Below are 19,108 nucleotides of genomic sequence, written 5' to 3'. Positions count from 1 at the left end.
GTTCTGCTACTCTACGTACAGACTACTTAGTATACGCAGGAAGTCCGCATGCGATACCACAAAGGCATTAGGCGCCCTAAGCCTGAGAGAACAAGCCTTTCTTAGCGTCACACGGGGCCTTTTTTTTCACCCCCTCGGATGTTAATCAACCCAGCAGAACGATCCTTGTGCCGCCCACCATGAGATACGGACGATGGCGGGATCCTTCTGCTAAACAAGCCGACAACAACACGACACGCCTGCAGTAAAACGTCGGGACAGTCGTGGCTAATGGTTGCGAGGTCATAGTAGATCCGGCAAGATGTTCGCGAGATGGTGTGCCCCAGGCAAGTTCCGTGGCCGCATAACCAGTATGCCGCCACCGTTTAACGTTTGCAACAAAGCTCACCATCGTTTCTGGATTCAGTGTTTCATGTCGATCTTATAGGCTCGTCAGACTTTGGTCCTGAAGGGGATCGAGCCTGGCCCGCCGACGGACTTGTCAATTGCAGGACGCCACCCCGGTCCCTCTCACATCCTCTTTTGTCCGAATCCTAGACCATCACCTCACCCTAATCACTCGTGCAGCGCCGCAGGGCCACGTCGAACTCCACTCGATAACGTCGGCAACCAGGTCATAATCTAATACTCCCTCCTTTGTCTTCGGCATGCCTTTCCCTCGAACCGTTCGTCACTTTCATTTTTCTCTACATTCTCTGGATCCAGTCGGCTTAACAATAGTCACTCCGCAGTAGGGCTTACCGGGGCCGTTAACATACACACCCCCGTTGACTATTCATTCTCACCTTAGCGAGTACTCTCGACTAGTCTGCTCACAGCTCTACCATCCCATCCTGAGCTATATAGTCAACGTTAGACACCCTAACCAGAGGGTGTTTCGATCTGTTCGTAGACCCCTACCCTGAAACTCCACTCCTTCATACACAGCTCAACATCTTGAGATCTTTTTGTTTGTTATACCCTCGCATTCTCCACCTTCCTTCGTTATGGACTACCTCAGAGCTGCCGGCCAGAGCATCAACAATGCTGTCGCAGTCTCTCCTATTGGCCGCATATATCGTCTTGACGGGTCGGGTCACGTAAGTTGAAAAGGAGCTTCACAATAAACCAAGTCTAACAGTTGGGCAGGATAAGGAAATTGAAAATGCAAAATTCTTGACCGAAGTCCGTGCTGGTATCACGACTTTTTTCACTATGGCTTATATCATCTCTGTCAACGTATGTGTCATGGCATGTCATGTTGGGATTGATACTGACTACATACAGGCAGTCATACTAGCAGACTCTGGGGCGACCTGTGAATGTAATGACCCCTCTGGCATGTGTCTAGATCAAAACACAGAATACAATCTGTGTAAACTTGGTGCGCTACAACTCGTGACTGCCTGCCCTATCAAGTGTGCTAACGAATACTGTAGACATCCAGCGCGATCTTATTACTGCTACAGCCGCCATCTCAGCTTTATCTTCTTTCATGCTGGGCGCCCTCACTAATCTTCCTGTAGCGCTCGCGTAAGTCTCGATGCCAGCCAATTGAGAAGACAACGGTTAACATGCGTAGTCCTGGCATGGGGCTGAACGCCTACTTTGCATATCAAGTCGTTGGCTTCCATGGTACCGGCCCAGTCCCATACCGTCTTGCTTTGGCTGCTGTCTTCATCGAAGGTTTGATCTTTGTAGCCCTTTCACTTCTTGGCATGAGACAATGGCTTGTGAGGCTTCTACCTCATTCCCTCAAGATTGCCAGTGCGTGTGGTATCGGTCTATTCCTCGCAGAGATTGGCTTGAGCTACTCGGCTGGCATTGGAGCTATCACAGGCTCCATCTCCACTCCCTTGGATCTTGCGGGATGCCCAGTGAGTGCACGGGATCCAGTCACCGGATTTTGCACTGGACAGAAGCTACGAAACCCTACGCTCTGGATTGGAATCTTCTGTGGCGGCATACTAACTGCGTACTTGATGGCTTACCGAGTCAAAAGTGCCATTGTCATTGGGATCATGGTCACCTCGATTATCTCGTGGCCACGGGGCACGTCATTCACTTTTTTCCCCTATACCGAGGCCGGAGATGAAATGTTCAACTTTTTCAAGCAGGTTGCTAGTTTCCGGCCGATACATCAGACTTTAAACGCTATCGACTGGAACATTGGAAGTAAACCAACACAATTTGCTCTCGCTCTTTTCACGTTTCTTTATGTTGATATCATCGATTGTACTGCTACTATGTATAGTATGGCACGTATCTCGGGTAGTCTCGATAAGGAGACGGGTGATTTCCCGCGATCGACTATCGCCTACTCCGTCGACGCAATTTCTATATCTATAGGAGCTCTCCTTGGCACGTCACCTGTGACGGCTTATATCGAGTCTGGCGCCGGAATCGCAGAGGGCGGCAGAACTGGTCTTACAGCCATGACGACGGGGCTATGTTTCTTAGTTTCTGTTTTCTTCGCTCCTATCTTTGCTTCTATTCCTCCATGGGTGAGTCGGTCAATCAATATACGTTATGATGGACTGACAAACAAAAGGCTACGGGATGTACATTGATCATCGTTGGTGCCACCATGATGCGTCAAGTTACATCTATCAACTGGAACTACATTGGGGATGTCATTCCAGCATTCGTTACGCTGATGTTCATTCCTTTCAGCTACTCCGTGGCCTATGGTGTTATCGCGTAAGTGAGGTCACCACTTTTGAAAGAATCTAGACTAATGTACATCAGTGGTATCATGACCTACGCCACTCTAAACAGTCTGATTTGGTTCACTGCGCTTATCACTGGCGATCGCATAGTGCCACGTGACGAGGACCAAAAGGAATATTGGACCTGGAAACCAAAGGGTAATTTGCCTTTCATTTTCAGGCTGGCTAAGAAGGCGAAGAACCAGGCCACGGGTAAGCAAGATTCGCGTCGTTCTGCATCTAGCAGCTCTTCATCGCAAGAAGATCTCGCGCGAGTCAACTCGTGGAAGGAAGATGGTCATGTTATTGAGATGCATGTAAAGGGTCCTTCACGCGGGCCACAGGCATAAGGGGGCATCTAGACACCACAATAATAAAACACTGGAGTTCTGTTATTCTTTATTGGTATCGAGGAAGATCCTTTATCAAATATTGCACATGCTGTGTGCGACCTTAATGATAGAGCTTTATTGGGGCCTTAATGAGGCAGCAATTTTAAGTCGGGGGATCGGGCACTTTCACGTGGCGGTCGAATGACGATTCACTGGTCACGTCCAGCGCGGCCTCATCGATTAAAGTTCACCTAATTATACACGCGCCTAAACCTCGTTCTATTGACCTTCTTTCTTCTCATGATACATGCACCTCAGCCACTAGCTACATCGCAATTGGCAGTACAACAGTCTTATTGCCAAACCTGCTTTTATCGCCACCTTGCGACCACTGTCAGCCTGCTCTCTCCGTCTCGCATCGAAAACACCTACACGGCGCGCCTGGAGGACCGCCTCGAGCTTGAGGCATCTTTTCAGGAATCTATATCGTCGATGTCGCCGTCGATTGGATGCACCCGCTAAATCCCTTTCTTCGGGCCTTCTTCCGCAGCACATTACCCGCGCAGTGCTCGCCGGTCCAACATCACGTATGCGCTTTCAACATCCATCGTTACCAGTGAACAGTTGTAGCTCCAATCTTCCACCTGCTTACGCATCCAACAGGTCCTACTTGTCCCCACCACTGAAGTCCTCTCGAATGCGCGGGATCACGATACGAATGCCCTGTATACCGACCTTGCGAGTTCGGAGGACTTTCTAGCCAGCCATGTCATACGTGTACCCGGTGGAGGTTTCATACCGCCCAACAATAGCAAAGATGTCAATAATTTCCGCGAAAGTAGAGGGAAGGCGAAACAGTACTCCACGTGCAATGGCCGAACGGTGATAATCAAGGACAGCTTTGTTTACAGTAATAAAGGTGAGACACCCTCCGGTCCTAGATCTGCTACCGAGAATGGACGCGAAACACTGAACTCGCGCAACAAACTCAGTGGATCTGGTATCAAAAGTCAATAGTTGGCTTCAGCGCGATTTGAGGGATATAGGATACTACAGAAGCCCATGGCCTCGGGTGCATGCTCAGTTGTACGAGCGCGCTCAGTCTATCTGGATCGCTCAATACCACAGAGTTCTGCTGACCGATATACAGGATTCAAGACGCTGAACCAAGCCCAATTGCTTCAAGATGTGATATATTATCCCGACACGACTGAGGCACCAGCGTGGGTCATTTACTACATATCCAAGCCTCTCGTGGGCACATATGAGAAGACTCCAATCCTTCCGGCAATATATCCAATCGAAGAAGCAAAGGGGAACACCCTGAGTCCGGCCGAAGCGAGGTCGCCTAAAGACACCAATGTCGTTTCGGCTACACCGAAGAAGAAAGATGTGAAATCATTTAACGATCTCCTAAACAACTTCCCTATGATAGCGAGACAGATGCAATCTGGATTGGAGCGATTGTTCAAAGAATTCGGAAAAGAGTTTGACAAGCCGTTGCCTGCCATACCAGCTGAGGATAGCACTCGGAAGCGCCATCGCCGCAGTAGTTCGGTGTCTTCTTCAAATAGCGTGCCTATATCGATCCACAGTACCGTTTCCACTCGATTCAGTGGTGTGGCGCGACAAATCGAGATAAGCGACGAAGAGGATATCATGAGGACTGCGTTGGAAACCGCCGTCACAGCTGCGATCGACTTGTTCCAGATGGTAGACAAGGCGCAGTTGTCGTTGCTGGGTGCAAGTACAGATTTGACCGGTCCGATGGTGGAAAGAATGATAGAGCGATATGTCACGGAGCAAGTGCATGGATCTGTGTTATTTCCCCGGGTCTGCCAGATTCGTAAACTAGACGATGTCGAACTAGAGAAGCGCATACGTCAGATGACCGATGTGGACATATCTCAAGTTGGAGTCCCAATCGAAGGTGGGCGCGAGGGGCGACGGGAGCTCACGATACGTCTAACAAAAGCTGTCGCCGAATTCAAGAAGATGGGCGTCGCGGAAAGTCCACAAGAGATGATGGACGTCCTTTTGTCCACTCAAAAAGCACTGACAACTGAGGCACCCGAGACTCTGGCAAGTAACACTGTGGCAGCTCAAGGTGGCGGCGGGCAGGTCGAAAAACCATCGGTGACTCTGACGGTTAATGCTGATACTCTTGTTTCGCTTTTGTTAATTGTGGTAATACGGTCTTCGATCCGACATCTGCATGCGCGACTCTCTTACATGCGACACTTCATCTTCATCGACGACGTGGAGAGCGGCGAGATTGGCTATGCACTTAGCACCTTCGAAGCCGTTGTGTCTTACCTAGCGAGTGACGCTGCGAGTCTAAGGAAATCGAGTCGACGCAATAGAAAGCTGTGGGAAGCAACGAAGGCTGGCAACATATCAGTCATGCGTGAAGTATTGGAGCAGGGTAACGTCAACGGAGATGGACACACTAATGAGATGTATACGAATAGACTCAGGAGACCCAATAGCCATGATACGACAGACAACCTATCCATTGGAGGCACGACACTAGCACCTACAATGTCGCAATTGTCCAGTCAAAGATCATCGATAGCGGATGTACCGGGCGAAGCAGGGCTGGCTCACGTCTTCCCATTTGCACGAGCACACGCCCCATCTCCACCTTTGAGTGAGATGGGTCTGAAACGGAAGAAGCGGGTGACATTGGACACTAGAAGTATGTCCAGTTCGTCGCTATATTCGTACCGCTCTCGGAGCGACACAGTTGACTCGAGGGCCAGTGGATACAGTGGAGTTGAGGGAGACACTGGAATCAAGACACTGTGTCACACGCAGGGGCCTGACGGAGACTCAGTGTTGATGATGGCAGTTGTAGCAAAACAGGCGGAGTCGTTAGGATATTTGCTTAGCCTGCATGATTACTTCGGTCTGGATGAGGTGCTCGAGGACTGCAACAACGAGGGAACGACATTACTGAGCGCTGCGGTGCAGTCTGGACATGAGCCGACATCGGAGGTCCTTATGGACTATATCCTCGACCTCGCACCGAACGAGGATGTGGCCAGGACATACATCAAGCAGCAAGATGACAGAGGACGATGTGCAGGTCATTACATGTTCAACCAGCCGGAGCTCATCTCACGGATAGGACATCTGATAGATTGGACGTTGAAGGACAAGAACGGACAGACTCCATTGTTTGCCTTGTGCAGATGTTACGATCATGACAAGTATCGGTGGATGGTTGAACAAGGTCTTTCTGCAGCAACAAGCGCGCAGGGAGACGAGCAGGCTCTTCATCTGGACGAGCACATGGACAGTAAAGGCAACACACTTCTTCATATCGCAAACGATGCTCAAGTAGCACTACGACTGCTGTATCATGCCGACTCGGACGTGAATGCGTCGAATGAGAGACATTTTACGCCACTCATGGTGGCCAGCAAGTATGGCAGGACAGAGTTGGTGCGTGCACTGTTTGGAGATGCCCGGGTTGACGTTGCAGCAAAAGACTTGCGGGGTCTCACGGCAGTTGAACTTGCTAAAGACGACGAAGTGCGCAATCGAATTGACGATCTCATTCTCATGAGCAACGATGCTGGGAAAGACGGGCGCATAACGACGGTTGTACGGTCTTTCTTCGTTGAGGACGGCAGTATCAGACTGGTGCTGAAGTCGGGAGCGCCGAACGAGAATTCGACAATTACGGTCACAACATGTCGCCGATCACTGACAGACTTTGAGAATCTGTCTCGATGGCTGGCAACAGAGCTGCCAGCGTCATGGCTGCCGGCGATAGGGCAATTTCCTTCACCATTTTTGATTCCGTCGAAACCATCAAGGGCAGTACTACGAGATATCCAGGTCCAACTAGACACCTTCCTTAAGATACTTCTCGGACATTCTACATTTTCGACACACGAGATGGTGTGGGAATTCTTCCTTGTTCCTGAAATGGATCCGTCGCTTCTTGCCGAACGCAGCCGGCGCAAGGCTGAAACACGGTCAGAGCGGGTGCGAGAAGAATACTCACCCGTGCGTGACGTGCGTGAAGTCGAGACATTCGTACAGCACGCGCTCGAGTCAGTCCGCAGCGTACATCACTCGGCCAAGAGCGTGGTCCGTCGCAGCAACAAGGTCCGCACTGCAGGCACAGACCTTTCAGAGGCGGCAGCACTGTCCGCATCAGCGCTGGCATCACTTGCATTCCTACCTCCAACACACGTGGCAGCGTACGAACGATATACAAAAGCAATCGGGCCGTCGGAGTCTGAGCCAATGCAAGGGTTCTATTACTCGATGGTTGGCATCTCAAGCACAATCACGGCAATCCTCGCAGCGCTCGGCCGTCCGAGTAGCCTCATCGGGTCGATGGGCCAGTCACAGAAAGCGATCGAGCGGCACTCACTCTCGATCCGACGGTCGGATCGTTGGCCATTGGGGTTGCTGGACGACACGCGCAGCCGTATCCAGCGCGATGCAGCAGACAAGATGGACAAGAGCCTCGGCGAACTGGAGAGCTTGGGCAAAGAGTTGCGGTACACGCAGCAGACGGTAGCGGGTGAACTGGCGGCGTGGCAGGAGAGTCATGCCAGGACGGGACGAGAGGCGTGTAGGAAGCTGGCTCGACGCATGGTGGTGCAAGAGAAGGCACGTCTGGAAAGCATGCGGCGTGCAATTCGTGGACTGGGGCTAGGGCTGGGAACCGGAAAGAGACAAAGAGGTACTGATGCTGATGCCGGTGCAGCGGCCACGATGAGGATGGGTGAGGCTGTGTCGTCGTCGGAGCAGAACGGAAGTGCAGGCGTTGGTCAAGGTCCGGAATTGGAGTGATTGGGGAGGTGTAACAGTATAATTCTATCTACATTCACAGGTTAGGCGGGCGGCGGTGCAATGATAGGGTATTAAGTCGTTTGTGGTGGGTGGTAGATGTGCAAGTCATGTAGGAATATAAGTGGACGCCATCATAAGCATATCCCAGAGTGGAATGGACAGATATCAATCGGGTGACAGTCAACACCATGAAGCCGTCTCATATTACCGCTTTAGGATTGATCGATTGATTAGTTGATGCACATAATTGTGCTATAGGGTCACGTGGAATATTACAGTCACGTGTATGACTGGTGGTCACATGGTCGTCCAGCGATTGACCTTCCCGAGGTGAGATCCGAGGTGCTTGAGAGTGCAATAGCCCGCGGGTGATATTCTACCTGCGCCATTAGAGAGAGACAGCCAAGGCCGCCAAGTCCGAATATTCCTTGCTGTCGATCTTGGACGGTGATGGCCGGGGAGGATTGTGGACGATGACGGTAGTAATGTGCTGATAAATGGCTGGAAGAGAGTAATAGTTGCGGAGAGGAAGCGAGTGAATGGTGAAGGATAGGAGGAGATACATATGAGAGTGAATGGATTCCTCCCCATTCCCCACGTGGCCTCTATGTGCTGTAACATACCGTGCTGTGCTGTATTATACTGTAGCCCCGCCCCCGCCTTGGCTGCCCCGCCCCTGCGTCATTCTAGAGTGAGTAAAGAGATGAGACAACAACAATAACAACACTACTACAACCCCCTCCTACATCTGCTGTAGAAATACTGTGCATATACGTTGCATTCAATCATAGCCAGCTGGTGCACCTTCGACCGTTGCAATGCCCAATTAATGGCGCCGTCCTCTGGATTCTACGTAGTACGCTGCTCAACGCCTACTGCGAGCTACGAGTGAACTACCTCGTTGATGGTGAGCTATGGGTAACGTTAGTACGGGAGTCTGTGCCAGTAGCTGTCAAGTGCATCCCGTCCCTTGGACCGCGGGGTATTGATTACTCCATCTATCCTCCCCAACCCAATAAAGGTCACTCTGTTCCCACTTCTTCCTCTATCCTGCGTTGCAACACCTCTCCAAACATGGCTTCCACCTTCTCCAACTTCCCTTCTGCCCTCGGCGGCGACAAGATCACCACTGCTCTCGCCGATTCTTTCGCCCGCGACGGCCAGTACCTCGCTTTCACCACCACTGACGCCATCGTCAAGCCAATTACCTTTGGCATTAAGTCCTCCGCCGATCCGTCCACCCTCCTCATCCACGTCGAGAAGGGCAAAGGCAAAGCCACTGTTGGCTCAGCTGAAGATGCTGCCTTTACGCTTGTAGCCACGCCCGAACAATGGGAGCAATTCATGAAGCCCACCGTTGTGGCGCCATACCAGAGCTACTGGGGCATGTTCGGCATGAACATTAAGCAAAAGGGCATTGAGGTTTTGGGCGACAAGGACAGCTTTGTACACCACACACACGTCTGGCGTCGCGTGCTGGAGCTCATCCATGACGCTCACGCCGGCCCAGCACAGCTTGATCCGGAGCCCGTCGAGCCCAAGGAAGACTACATCATCGGCCGATACCTCTGGATCGAAGCTCCAGTATGGGGCAAGACGAAGATCTTTGTCGAGTCTGCCGGCCAGGGCAAGCAGCAACTTCTTTTCCTACATACCGCCGGCAGCGATTCTCGGCAATACCACGCCGTCATGAACGACAAGCGCATGCGTGACCGATGCACTATGTTCGCTTTCGATCTTCCTGGCCATGGTCGTAGCTTCCCTAGTACTGCCTACTTCCCGGGCTCACACACAAACACCGAGGACAGCTATGTTGGCTGTATCGCGGCCGTCGTCAAACGACTTGGTCTGCGGAGACCAATTGTGTGTGGTGCCTCCATGGCCGGGCAGATCTGTCTGGCAGTTGCCATTCGTAACGACGAAGTCGGCGCTGGCGGTGTGATTCCTCTTCAGGGGTAAGCTCACCACTCCCACTCATCAGCTCCTGAACTTATCATGTACCATAATGCTGACATAACCAGCTGTGACCACCTCGATATGCCGCGCGAGGACTTTGACCGCTCACCGTACTTTAACCAATCCCTTGTCAACCCGGAACGCGTCTACGGCATGATGGCGCCCACTGCACCGCTCACCAACAAAGCCCTGATCTGGCATCTGTACAGCGCGCAGGCCTACGGCATCTTCCACGGCGACCTGGACTTCTACTTTGGCGGCTGGGACGGGCGCGACCGCGTGGACAAGATCAATACGACAAAATGCCCCGTCTACATGCTCACCGGAGAGTTCGACTGGAGCTGCACGCCGGAAATGAGCGAGGCCACGGCAAGGAAGATTCCGGGTGCCCAATTCAAGAGCATGGAAGGTCTCGGCCATTTCCCTGCCACGGAGAACCCCGTCAGGTTCATTCCGTACCTGATTGATGCCGTCAGCTGGATTCAGAGTCATCGCAAGCTGAGTGTGGATCGGAGTGTGTTGCGTATGACAGATGACTAGACGCGTCTCATCCGTGCCATGCTCCATCATGCATGGCTTGAGTAGTAGCGGGATTTGGGGTGGGCTGGCTCATGAGATTGTGAGAGAAAGCGAGAATCGGAAGTGAGAAATGAAGTATATGTAGATAGCAGCACATACATGCAGATCAACTCAAGCCAGTTCAGCCATAATTCCTGGGGCAGAACCAAACAACCACCTTATCTGCTCTAGATTCTTAGTAGAGCCCAAGAATCGGAATCCAGAAAGTCTAAATTCGAAGAATTTTATACATTTCGATTTATATATATGATACACTATAACACATCACCGAAGTCTGTTCATTGCTTCCTTTAAGCACATGCGGGACAGAGTCGTGCGTGTCTTAGTGGTTTCGACTGTCTTAGGTAGATGATGGGGCAGTCTAGGAATTCGATTGGACATTGAGATGGATATAGAGATGAGGATAATATGGATACCTGGGCAGTGTTTTAGCTGGACAAGTGCTTCTGTGTATAGCCCGCACGCTCGCGGCTCTTTCCATTCTCTCGAGAATGAAGATGCAGATGCAGATGCAGATGCAGAATACATATATCCACGGTATATATGGATCCAGCTTCCTCAGCCAGAGACATCTCACTCACTCACTCACTCGTCAAACCCCATCAACTCAACCATCTTGCGAATCCGCTGCAACTGCCTCACGCAATCATGCTCCTCAATCCTGCCCCGCGTGCCAGGCATGCCCTTCCTACACCCATCCTCCCCCACCTTCCCCTCGCCGTTCCCTCCCCCACGCTCCTGCCCCTCATCCTCCTTGTCCTGCCCAACTCCCTCTCCACCATCTTTCTTCTTCCTCTTCCTGAAATACAAATGCTCACACATCTGACCCACATTCAGATCCGCGTGCCACCGGCGCTGCCGCACGACCATCGACTCGACAACACCGACAAACGTGCGCTCTGGGGGCCGGCCTTTGCACGTGCCGGCTTCGGCTTGGAGGGCTTTGCGGGCTAGGGCGCGCCATTCGTCGCCGGTGAATTCGAGGCTGAAGGATGGTGTTGGGCTATCTTCTTCGTTGGTGCTGTTGTTCTCTTTGACTTGGCTCTGGACGGTGTTTGGGGCGTGGGCGGTATGAATTCCGGGAGCAGGAGCAGGGGCAGGAGTATCAGGGGAGGAGTGTTCACTGAAGCGGTAGGCGCGGGTGTCGCCGGCGGATGTGAGACGGGTTGCTTCGGTGTCGATGGCGGCGAGGGCTCTGAAGAAGGTGTTTGCGAGGGTTGTGAGGAGGGTTTGGAGGACGCCGATGTTTTGGATTAGGGTTGCGGATGCGAGGGGGCAGGTCGGGCATGTGAGCACGGTGGAAGCGACGGCGAGGGAGGAGCGGATTGGGGAGAGGATTTGAGGGAAGGAGTGGGTGGGAAGCGTGGAGAGGGTGGAGAGAGTCAGATACATTGAGGAGAGACAAGAGCAGATTGGGGTTGTGCTGGCGGCGGGGGGCTGTGGGGATTGATCCGGGGCTGGTGGGTGTGGAGTTATCGTTGTAGTTGTACTTGTGGTGGTTGCGGGTGTTGGGTTGGGCGAGGGGATGATTGGGTATAGGAGGTTTTGCTGGTTTGTATGTTGTTGCCATTGTTGGATGGATCTGGGCGAGCGTGTCAATCGGGCTTTTGTTTAGGATTCTGCTGGGTCAGGAGGCATACTCGCACGCTGTAAATCCGTTCCATGCTTCCAGATATGGCGTCGGATATGTCCCGTTCTGGTTGTTGCTCAGGGCAGGATCAATATTGATCTGATGCTGATGGCCTTGATCGCACTGCAGCATGCCGCTGAACATGTCGAAGTCGAAATCGTCGAATCCGGCTCCGTGGCCAAATCCGAGGTCGTCCATGGTGATGGCCGGCGCGGCCGGGGTTTCCGGGCTTACCTCATCTGGCGGCGTGTCTTGCTGCTCCGACTCATCTGCTCGTCGCCGTTTCTTGGGTCGGCCCATTTGTTTCTGCGGCGAGTACTCGCATCGTACGCCCTCACGCTCACATCGTGCGCACTTGGGTGTTGTGCCGGAGCATTTCAGCTTACGTGTACCTGTACTTCGGTGAGTCGACATTCCGGACAAAGCAGTAATGATTAAGGATAGATAGATGCCATCAAAAGATACCGAAATGGCTTAGTACATGGGCTCTCGTTGCCGCTCTTGCCTCTAGATCCCTGGATGGCGTTGGTCAATGCGAATCGCAGCCGCCAACGAACCGCCCACCTCGGAGACATATGAAAGAGCGCCAATGACGACGCACTGCAGTAGCAGATTTCGAAATCAAGAACTGTATACATACGGCATTCATCGCAGGCAGCATGTCTCTTGACCTCGACCGGGCGCTTGATGGCATCCAAGGTCGAGGAATTAGACATTATTGTGGTGTTGGGGGTTGAAAGTCAGACGGATCGAGGTACGACGATAGGATATATGGAAGGCCTAAACGTGTAGAGCCGCTATGCTAGGCCACTTTCGGACATCAGTGGTTTCTGTTAGCCTTCAGCCATCAATGAGGTCTGGTTCTTGGCATAGAAGATGACGAAGCACTTTTCACTTACGCGCTCTAGGATTCCGTCTGGTGCTCTATTCTAGGTCGCGCAGGTGCTCGTTACGGTCAAAGTGACTCGGTACATGCTACAAGACCAAGTGTGTGTGGTGAGAGTATGATATTCGATTAGCCACTTACACGTCTGCCGTGATGCAATATTATTCCCCAACCGGATTTGACTCATTTGAGACATGCTATGATGCTTCACACCGTGTCCAGACCTCCTGTGATTAGAAAACACACACGCGCAGGCTATCAAAAGTAGAAGCCCCAAGGTATGCTGTGACTGTGGCACACAGACGGGCTTGAGGTTTATAGTGGCGCCGCAATGAATCGTCGTTCCTGCGAAAGTCGCGACAGTGCTGATCCACGTCGCTCATACACCCAGACCAGGTCCATGGCAGATTGGAGACTACCAACTGAAAAGGTCCAAGGTGTTTGCTCACCATTGTGTTCGAATACCAGACGTACGGTATTCTTGTCGGAGTCAACCAACGAGCTCTCTCCCTGGGCAGGAATAGCGCAATCAAGGATATCTTCGTTACCTGCCGTCCGCATAATAGTGCGTACCTCGCCTTGATACCGCGCTCTCAACACGTACAGCGATCCGAAGCGATAAGAAGGTCGTGAGCAGTCTTTGCGACTGTGCACTACTGGTGGGTAAGCGATTACGGACGGGTCGTGGAAAAGGATTATGTAGTTTGCCTGCTCCAATGATGTAAGATCTGATCCTTTGACCACCCAAGGTTCTGGAGGCATAGTAGCAGGAGCCTCGAAGCACACTTTCTTTGAAGCAGTCGAAGGCCTCGGTTCAGAGCGAGACTGTGACACGGAGTAGATATCGTTTCTATTCCGCTTCAAGATTGATCCGGATCCAACCGTCGCTGAAACAGGCGTTATGAGCTTTTCGGGTGTTACTGGGGACCCCATCAGAAGGATCTTCTTGTGCACCTGCGTTGCATCTTGGACCTGTTGCATGTTAGCTATGGCTCTCAGAATCGCAGTAATAACAAGTACCTGGGTGATACCTAGCCGTTCTATCTGCCGCACGGAGAATGCAGACCCAGGCTGAAATCCATGATCCGCGGAACTCTTGTCAATTCCTTGTCCTTCGAGGAAAGAAATCACTTCCAGAGCTTCTCGTTCTAGCCTTAGTATAGCTCGGTCGCAAATGCGTTCCAAGCTACGAATGGCAGCTGGAATGTCATCTCTCGTGTTGGTTGAAGGCACTGATCGTAAGAGGATCTCATAGTTCTGTCGTGACATATTTTCGATACCTATCGCAACTGTGACGGACTTGTCCATACTATCTGATACCACAAAATGAAGCTCCTGCTTAACGTCTCTGAGCAAAGCATACCGCTGTACTTTAGCTGTAAGGGCGTGAGCGAATTGACAACTGTTCATGAACGTGATCTAGATCCTCACATATAAATTGAATAAGGTCTTGGAAAGTGTCGAACGCTTTTCTCGGAAGATCTCTGAGTTGACAAGTCTGCACGATCGTGGCTTCGGCTGACGAAGCTGCGTGAGCAGTGCCTGAGGAGACCACACTGTCCATTGGTGAGGACATGCCCGTAGAGTATGGAATACGTTTTCTAGTGGTATTTTGTCTGTAAACGAAGGAAAGGTAGCAAAGTTTCTGAGTTGCGGAAGGACGGAATGTTGCCGCCGCCACCCGGAATCGAAGTGAATCAGGTACTGAGAAAATGTGTGATCTGACCATTCAATGCTCACGACTCCCGACCACAGTCGAAGACTTGATTACAGCCGGGTGTCATTTGCAGGATTACAAAAGTTATAGGAATCATGCGTCTTGAGAGGAAAGGGAAGTTTCAGATACGTCTTAATATTTGCGTTTGCCGCGTCATATTCTACGTACCTACTCGGATACTTGCGAACGCTTGAGGCCAAACCTAAGTGACCATTGATCTTCATGAATATCTATTGACTCGAGAATTAGCATCCATGCCCTCTCTCATATCAGTTCATGTTCCTGATTCTCCACGACGTATGATGTCCTCTGTAATAAATAGATGATACTTCCTTTGCTGACTATGATGCGCTATCGGCACAGGTGAGACATCATGTCGTACATATACGACCTTAGTCATGACTCGTTGGATATACCAAAGCCAAAGCTCTCGAAAGCCATTACTGTTTTTCATCTTTCCACATTCTTGAGAGCTTGCAGGATCTCATCTGCAACACCTCCCGGTTGGATTGCGGCCTTGACAACTCGAGCGATCATAGATCTCTTGATACCTCCTCGCGGAGGACGCCAAACACCTTGCGAATCCATACCTTCTCTGATGGTGACAAGATCTTGTTGAGATACTGGAGCAGCTCCTCCCGTCGCTGAGTTGAGGGAGTTTGGAATGCCCAGCGGTGTAAGACGAGATGGTGGGTCAATCGTGCGGATGGAAAGGATATTTATTCCTCGGCCGTTCGAGTCCGGAGTCTTGTTATAGTCACTCGCGCACGAGACTGCGAGAGCTGCTTCTGCGACTGCTAATTCTTCTTTTGCAGGGTCAAATATTATGTTAGAGCCGACTGTCATCACGAGCAGTGTCACTGGGGGCCTCGACGATGGTGCATATAAAGGTGTGGCAGCTTCCCAGTCATCGTCGAAGAAAGGGTCCTCATCACCTTCTGATTTGAGTGAAGGCAAGCGAGAGGAGAGTAAAGCGAGATGTGTCGTAAGTGAAAGGAGCGGAAGAGGATAGGAAAGTGGCGGGGAGAGTAGCAGAATCTATAGCATGGTCAGCACTGGGCTGGTGTGCAAAAATAGGAGCATTTACGTCGATATAGAGCTTCCAGTGGTAACGGTTATTGATGTACAATCTGTCTTTCAATACTCCATCCGACAGCAGCGCCTCAGTAAGCATGGCAGCTAGATACACAGGGAGCGCATCGTCATCACGAAAACCAGGTATCTCGATACTCATTTCGACCCATGTATTTTCGCCTCTGCCCTTGCTCCTTCGCGTGCGCTTTGCTTCCTCATCTTCGTCTGCATCTTGGCTCATCTCTACATCAGTGCCGCCCGTTTCCAAGTTTGTCTCGTACCCTCCCGTCACCGGATGCCATTGCGAATTTTCAACTTCAGCTTTTACACCCGCGATTGCTTCTGTGCCATCTTGAAAGCAGATTCTTGCGCTGCCATTCGCTGTAGGTAAAATGTCCGCCTCGGCGACTAGCGAACGGAGTTCAGTAGATGTGCGTCCATCAGGTCGAACAGGAGGGGTCAGAGCGAGCGAGGAATGAAGATAGGATAATTCCGCAGGTGACAACAGGACTTGCGCTGATTGCGCGGTTGGTGCCATTGCTGCTGCAGGAGGACAAAAAAGTTGAAGTCACAGGAGCTTCGAAGTCATGGGGGCTCGTGCGTTGCGACGCACGAGTCATGCTGACGATCCGGATTTAGTCATAACGTCAAGCTGCTTGAACAGCCTCATTTCTGTAACCGCCGGCAGCTACATTCTCTCTACCTCGTATTGTCTAAGGACATCTATTACTCCTCCTACGAATCCTTTCCTTCCTCTGCTCCTTCATCAATCTGGATCTCTCCTTCCCTTCGTTACCATGCTCATTTCCTGTTGACCGCTTTCTGAACCCTGCGTCATGTCACCGAACAATGGCATCAGCAAACTTGACTTTCCCGGCCCCGGATCGCGTCGCCCTCTCCTACAAGTAGATCGAGATAGTAGCAATGAAAGGCGAAGTCAAGACACAAGCTATGCGGGCAGCTTCTTCGAGCAAGTTGCAGAAGGCATACAGGCACGCGACCGAAAGAGGATGCAGCGCGAAGTCGTACGGTACTTCAGCTTCGTCTGGGCGTTGGTGAACTGCTCATGTGCCGGATCCATCACTGCGTATTCATTGTACGGAGGAATGTTTCAAAAGCGCCTAGGCTACTCGCAGTATGAGGTCAATTGGGTGTCCATCGCAGCTGAGCTCGCGATGTACCTGCCTGTGCCAGGTTTCGGATATCTGTGTGACCGATACGGACCACGTCTACCATCACTCCTCTCTGGCTTTCTCTTCGGACTGGGCTACCTGCTAGCAGCTTTCACATATAAGAGTGGCCCTCCAGTATCCAATGGTGGCGATGGCTGGCCTATCGGGATCATGATATTTTCATTCGTTTGCGTTGGGATGGGTACCTGCTGCATGTATGTGTCCGCAGTATCGACGTGCGCAAAAAATTTCGGTCGGGGAAAGAATAAGGGCGTCGCCCTTGCTCTACCTATTGCTGCCTTTGGGCTGAGCGGAATGTGGCAGAGTCAAGTCGGGGACAAGCTTCTATATGAGCGTTTGGCCGACGGCTCGACAAACGTAGACGTCTTCAAATACTTCCTGTTTTTGGGGATCCTCCTGCTAAGCGTCGGCACTATTGGCCTTTTCGCTCTGCAAATTGTCAATGAAGCTGAAATGATCGATGAAGCTATTGACGAGCTCGAGCAAAGCGGCTTCCTATCTGAATCTGAGTTCTTCTCTCGGGCTGCCGATATACATGGCTACGGTACTTTGAACACAGCAGATCTTTCAGCATCCCAATTCTCGTTCCTGAACCATGAAGCGGAAGTCCTACAACGACGCGCCGAAGAAGAGGCCCGTAAGAAAACCTGGCTTCTCAATGAGGAGACTCGCCGCTTCCTGACCGACCAAACTATGTGGTACCTTGCCGCAGGCTTCTTCCTTCTCACGGGCCCTGGTGAAGCATATATCAACAATGTTGGCACAATCATCCCGACTCTATATCCGCCCGGTACCTCCGAGAGCGCTATGGTAACACGCGCTACGCACGTCGGTATAATCGCCGTGACATCCACTGCAGCTCGCATACTCACTGGCATTGTCTCTGATATCTTGTCGCCTATAGCCCCAAGCGGCCAACACAGACGCGATCTCTCATCATCTATCTTGTCTCTCTCCTCTCTTCCATCTCTCTCGCCGAAGAAGTTCACACTTTCCCGCATAGTATTTCTCCTCGCCTTCGCGATCATGCTCTCGATCGGACAAATCTTGCTTGCCTCGGGCGCGGCTCAGAACAATGCGATGGCATTTGGAGCTGTCTCCACCCTCATTGGTGCCGGCTACGGTGCCACCTTCAGTCTTATTCCCATCATAATCAGCGTGGTCTGGGGTGTTGAGAATTTTGGCACGAATTGGGGTATTGTAGCGACCATGCCTGCGTTGGGTGCAACTGTCTGGGGCGCACTTTATGCAGCTGTGTATCAAAAGGCTGGAGAGGCTCAGAGCCAAGGACATACAACGGACACACTGTGCTATGGAACACGGTGCTACGCCCCAACGTTTTGGGGCATGGCAGTCAGTGTGTGGATTGCGTGTGGACTCTGGTTGTGGGCGTGGAAAGGAGTGAACGGCTGGTACCGACGTGGTATTGCGGTGTGATCAATACCTCTCTGTTGATGCCGAAGCAGAAAGCCCCCAGAACGTTTAGCGGTATACCTCTGATCACTTCATGCATTTTGCGAGGCGTTTAAATCTGGTTCCTTCGTTGCAACTAGATGGTGGCACCAGTGCCTTTGTTCTTCTTGAGGCATGCAGCGTTGCGGTTGAGTTTCTGCATGCGATACCCTGCACAGCAGATTATGACAATGTCTTGTTGCTCCTGCTTACATTAGCGTTGCTGCATATATTTTGCTATATCTCGAATGCGTTCACATCTCAGAATGTTATCTCAGAAAGTAATTATTTACCTCAAGTCCTTTACGCGTGTTTATCTGTTTCGGTCTACGTGTCGTTCTAACTCCTGCATTACGAGCGACCAGCGCTTCCACAAGATTTGTCAGATATGACGACGGGTCAAATAGCAGTCTGTCAACCTCGTCTTCTTCTCAACGAACTCTGTGTGAATAATGAATGTACGCTGACGTTGTTGTCGCAAAGTCTGTCATGTTCAGCCAAATCAGACATCGTTTCGACTGTTTATGTAGTCGGACGCACGACATCGTGCGTCGATACAACCGCATACGTATTCATTAACTGCTCTCACCGTACAGTTAGCATCCATACTCTTTCTCATAATTGTGCCATACGATCATAAGTTATACCTTGGACTTACGGTCCGAAGCCAGATTCATCTCAGATAGCCGATAAGATCTATCAGATGCGGCAACAGGCTCTATATAGGCTAGCGTATATATTTGGTACAGAGGGAAGAATGCAGGTATGAGAGCATTAGATTTGGAGG

The 19,108-nt window shown here is 51.3% G+C and overlaps 7 protein-coding genes across 7 annotated transcripts; 4 read left to right on the top strand and 3 right to left on the bottom strand.

The window, feature by feature from the left end:
• Window positions 1–986: 986 nt before the first annotated feature.
• Window positions 987–3,037, top strand: EJ05DRAFT_434150 (uncharacterized protein; the record flags this gene model as incomplete). The annotated part of the gene is made up of 7 exons (XM_033741636.1): window positions 987–1,079; window positions 1,129–1,218; window positions 1,267–1,363; window positions 1,419–1,512; window positions 1,562–2,483; window positions 2,531–2,679; window positions 2,728–3,037. 7 exons carry the CDS (start codon window positions 987–989, stop codon window positions 3,035–3,037), a joined length of 1,755 nt encoding a protein of 584 aa, XP_033604503.1.
• Window positions 3,038–3,247: 210 nt separating this feature from the next.
• Window positions 3,248–8,009, top strand: EJ05DRAFT_472981 (uncharacterized protein). Its single transcript, XM_033743293.1, has 3 exons — window positions 3,248–3,606; window positions 3,683–3,938; window positions 4,170–8,009. The coding sequence occupies exons 1-3, from the start codon at window positions 3,529–3,531 to the stop codon at window positions 7,832–7,834; spliced, it is 3,999 nt and encodes a 1,332-aa protein (XP_033604502.1). The 5' UTR covers window positions 3,248–3,528; the 3' UTR covers window positions 7,835–8,009.
• A 554-nt stretch (window positions 8,010–8,563) lies between these two features.
• On the top strand, window positions 8,564–10,609 carry EJ05DRAFT_507644 (alpha/beta-hydrolase). Its single transcript, XM_033747945.1, has 2 exons — window positions 8,564–9,789; window positions 9,856–10,609. The coding sequence occupies exons 1-2, from the start codon at window positions 8,909–8,911 to the stop codon at window positions 10,328–10,330; spliced, it is 1,356 nt and encodes a 451-aa protein (XP_033604501.1). The 5' UTR covers window positions 8,564–8,908; the 3' UTR covers window positions 10,331–10,609.
• EJ05DRAFT_472979 (uncharacterized protein) lies at window positions 10,591–12,788 on the bottom strand. The gene is made up of 2 exons (XM_033743291.1): window positions 12,010–12,788; window positions 10,591–11,951 (listed from the first exon to the last, which is right to left on the bottom strand). The coding sequence occupies exons 1-2, from the start codon at window positions 12,411–12,413 to the stop codon at window positions 10,955–10,957; spliced, it is 1,401 nt and encodes a 466-aa protein (XP_033604500.1). The 5' UTR covers window positions 12,414–12,788; the 3' UTR covers window positions 10,591–10,954.
• Window positions 12,789–12,909: 121 nt separating this feature from the next.
• On the bottom strand, window positions 12,910–14,267 carry EJ05DRAFT_472977 (uncharacterized protein). Its single transcript, XM_033743290.1, has 2 exons — window positions 13,906–14,267; window positions 12,910–13,857 (listed from the first exon to the last, which is right to left on the bottom strand). The coding sequence occupies exons 1-2, from the start codon at window positions 14,191–14,193 to the stop codon at window positions 13,201–13,203; spliced, it is 945 nt and encodes a 314-aa protein (XP_033604499.1). The 5' UTR covers window positions 14,194–14,267; the 3' UTR covers window positions 12,910–13,200.
• Window positions 14,268–15,052: 785 nt separating this feature from the next.
• Window positions 15,053–16,214, bottom strand: EJ05DRAFT_482843 (exoribonuclease family protein; the record flags this gene model as incomplete). Its single annotated transcript, XM_033745211.1, has 2 exons — window positions 15,053–15,640; window positions 15,690–16,214. 2 exons carry the CDS (start codon window positions 16,212–16,214, stop codon window positions 15,053–15,055), a joined length of 1,113 nt encoding a protein of 370 aa, XP_033604498.1.
• Window positions 16,215–16,337: 123 nt separating this feature from the next.
• On the top strand, window positions 16,338–18,592 carry EJ05DRAFT_195086 (MFS monocarboxylic acid transporter-like protein). The gene has a single exon (XM_033739698.1). The coding sequence runs from the start codon at window positions 16,513–16,515 to the stop codon at window positions 18,304–18,306; it is 1,794 nt and encodes a 597-aa protein (XP_033604497.1). The 5' UTR covers window positions 16,338–16,512; the 3' UTR covers window positions 18,307–18,592.
• The last annotated feature ends 516 nt before the right edge of the window (window positions 18,593–19,108 follow it).

Source organism: Pseudovirgaria hyperparasitica, assembly GCF_010093815.1.
Source record: "Pseudovirgaria hyperparasitica strain CBS 121739 unplaced genomic scaffold EJ05scaffold_2, whole genome shotgun sequence".
In the NCBI taxonomy this organism is placed as follows: Eukaryota; Fungi; Ascomycota; class Dothideomycetes; order Acrospermales; family Acrospermaceae; genus Pseudovirgaria; species Pseudovirgaria hyperparasitica.
This window is presented reverse-complemented; position numbering and strand designations above follow the sequence as displayed.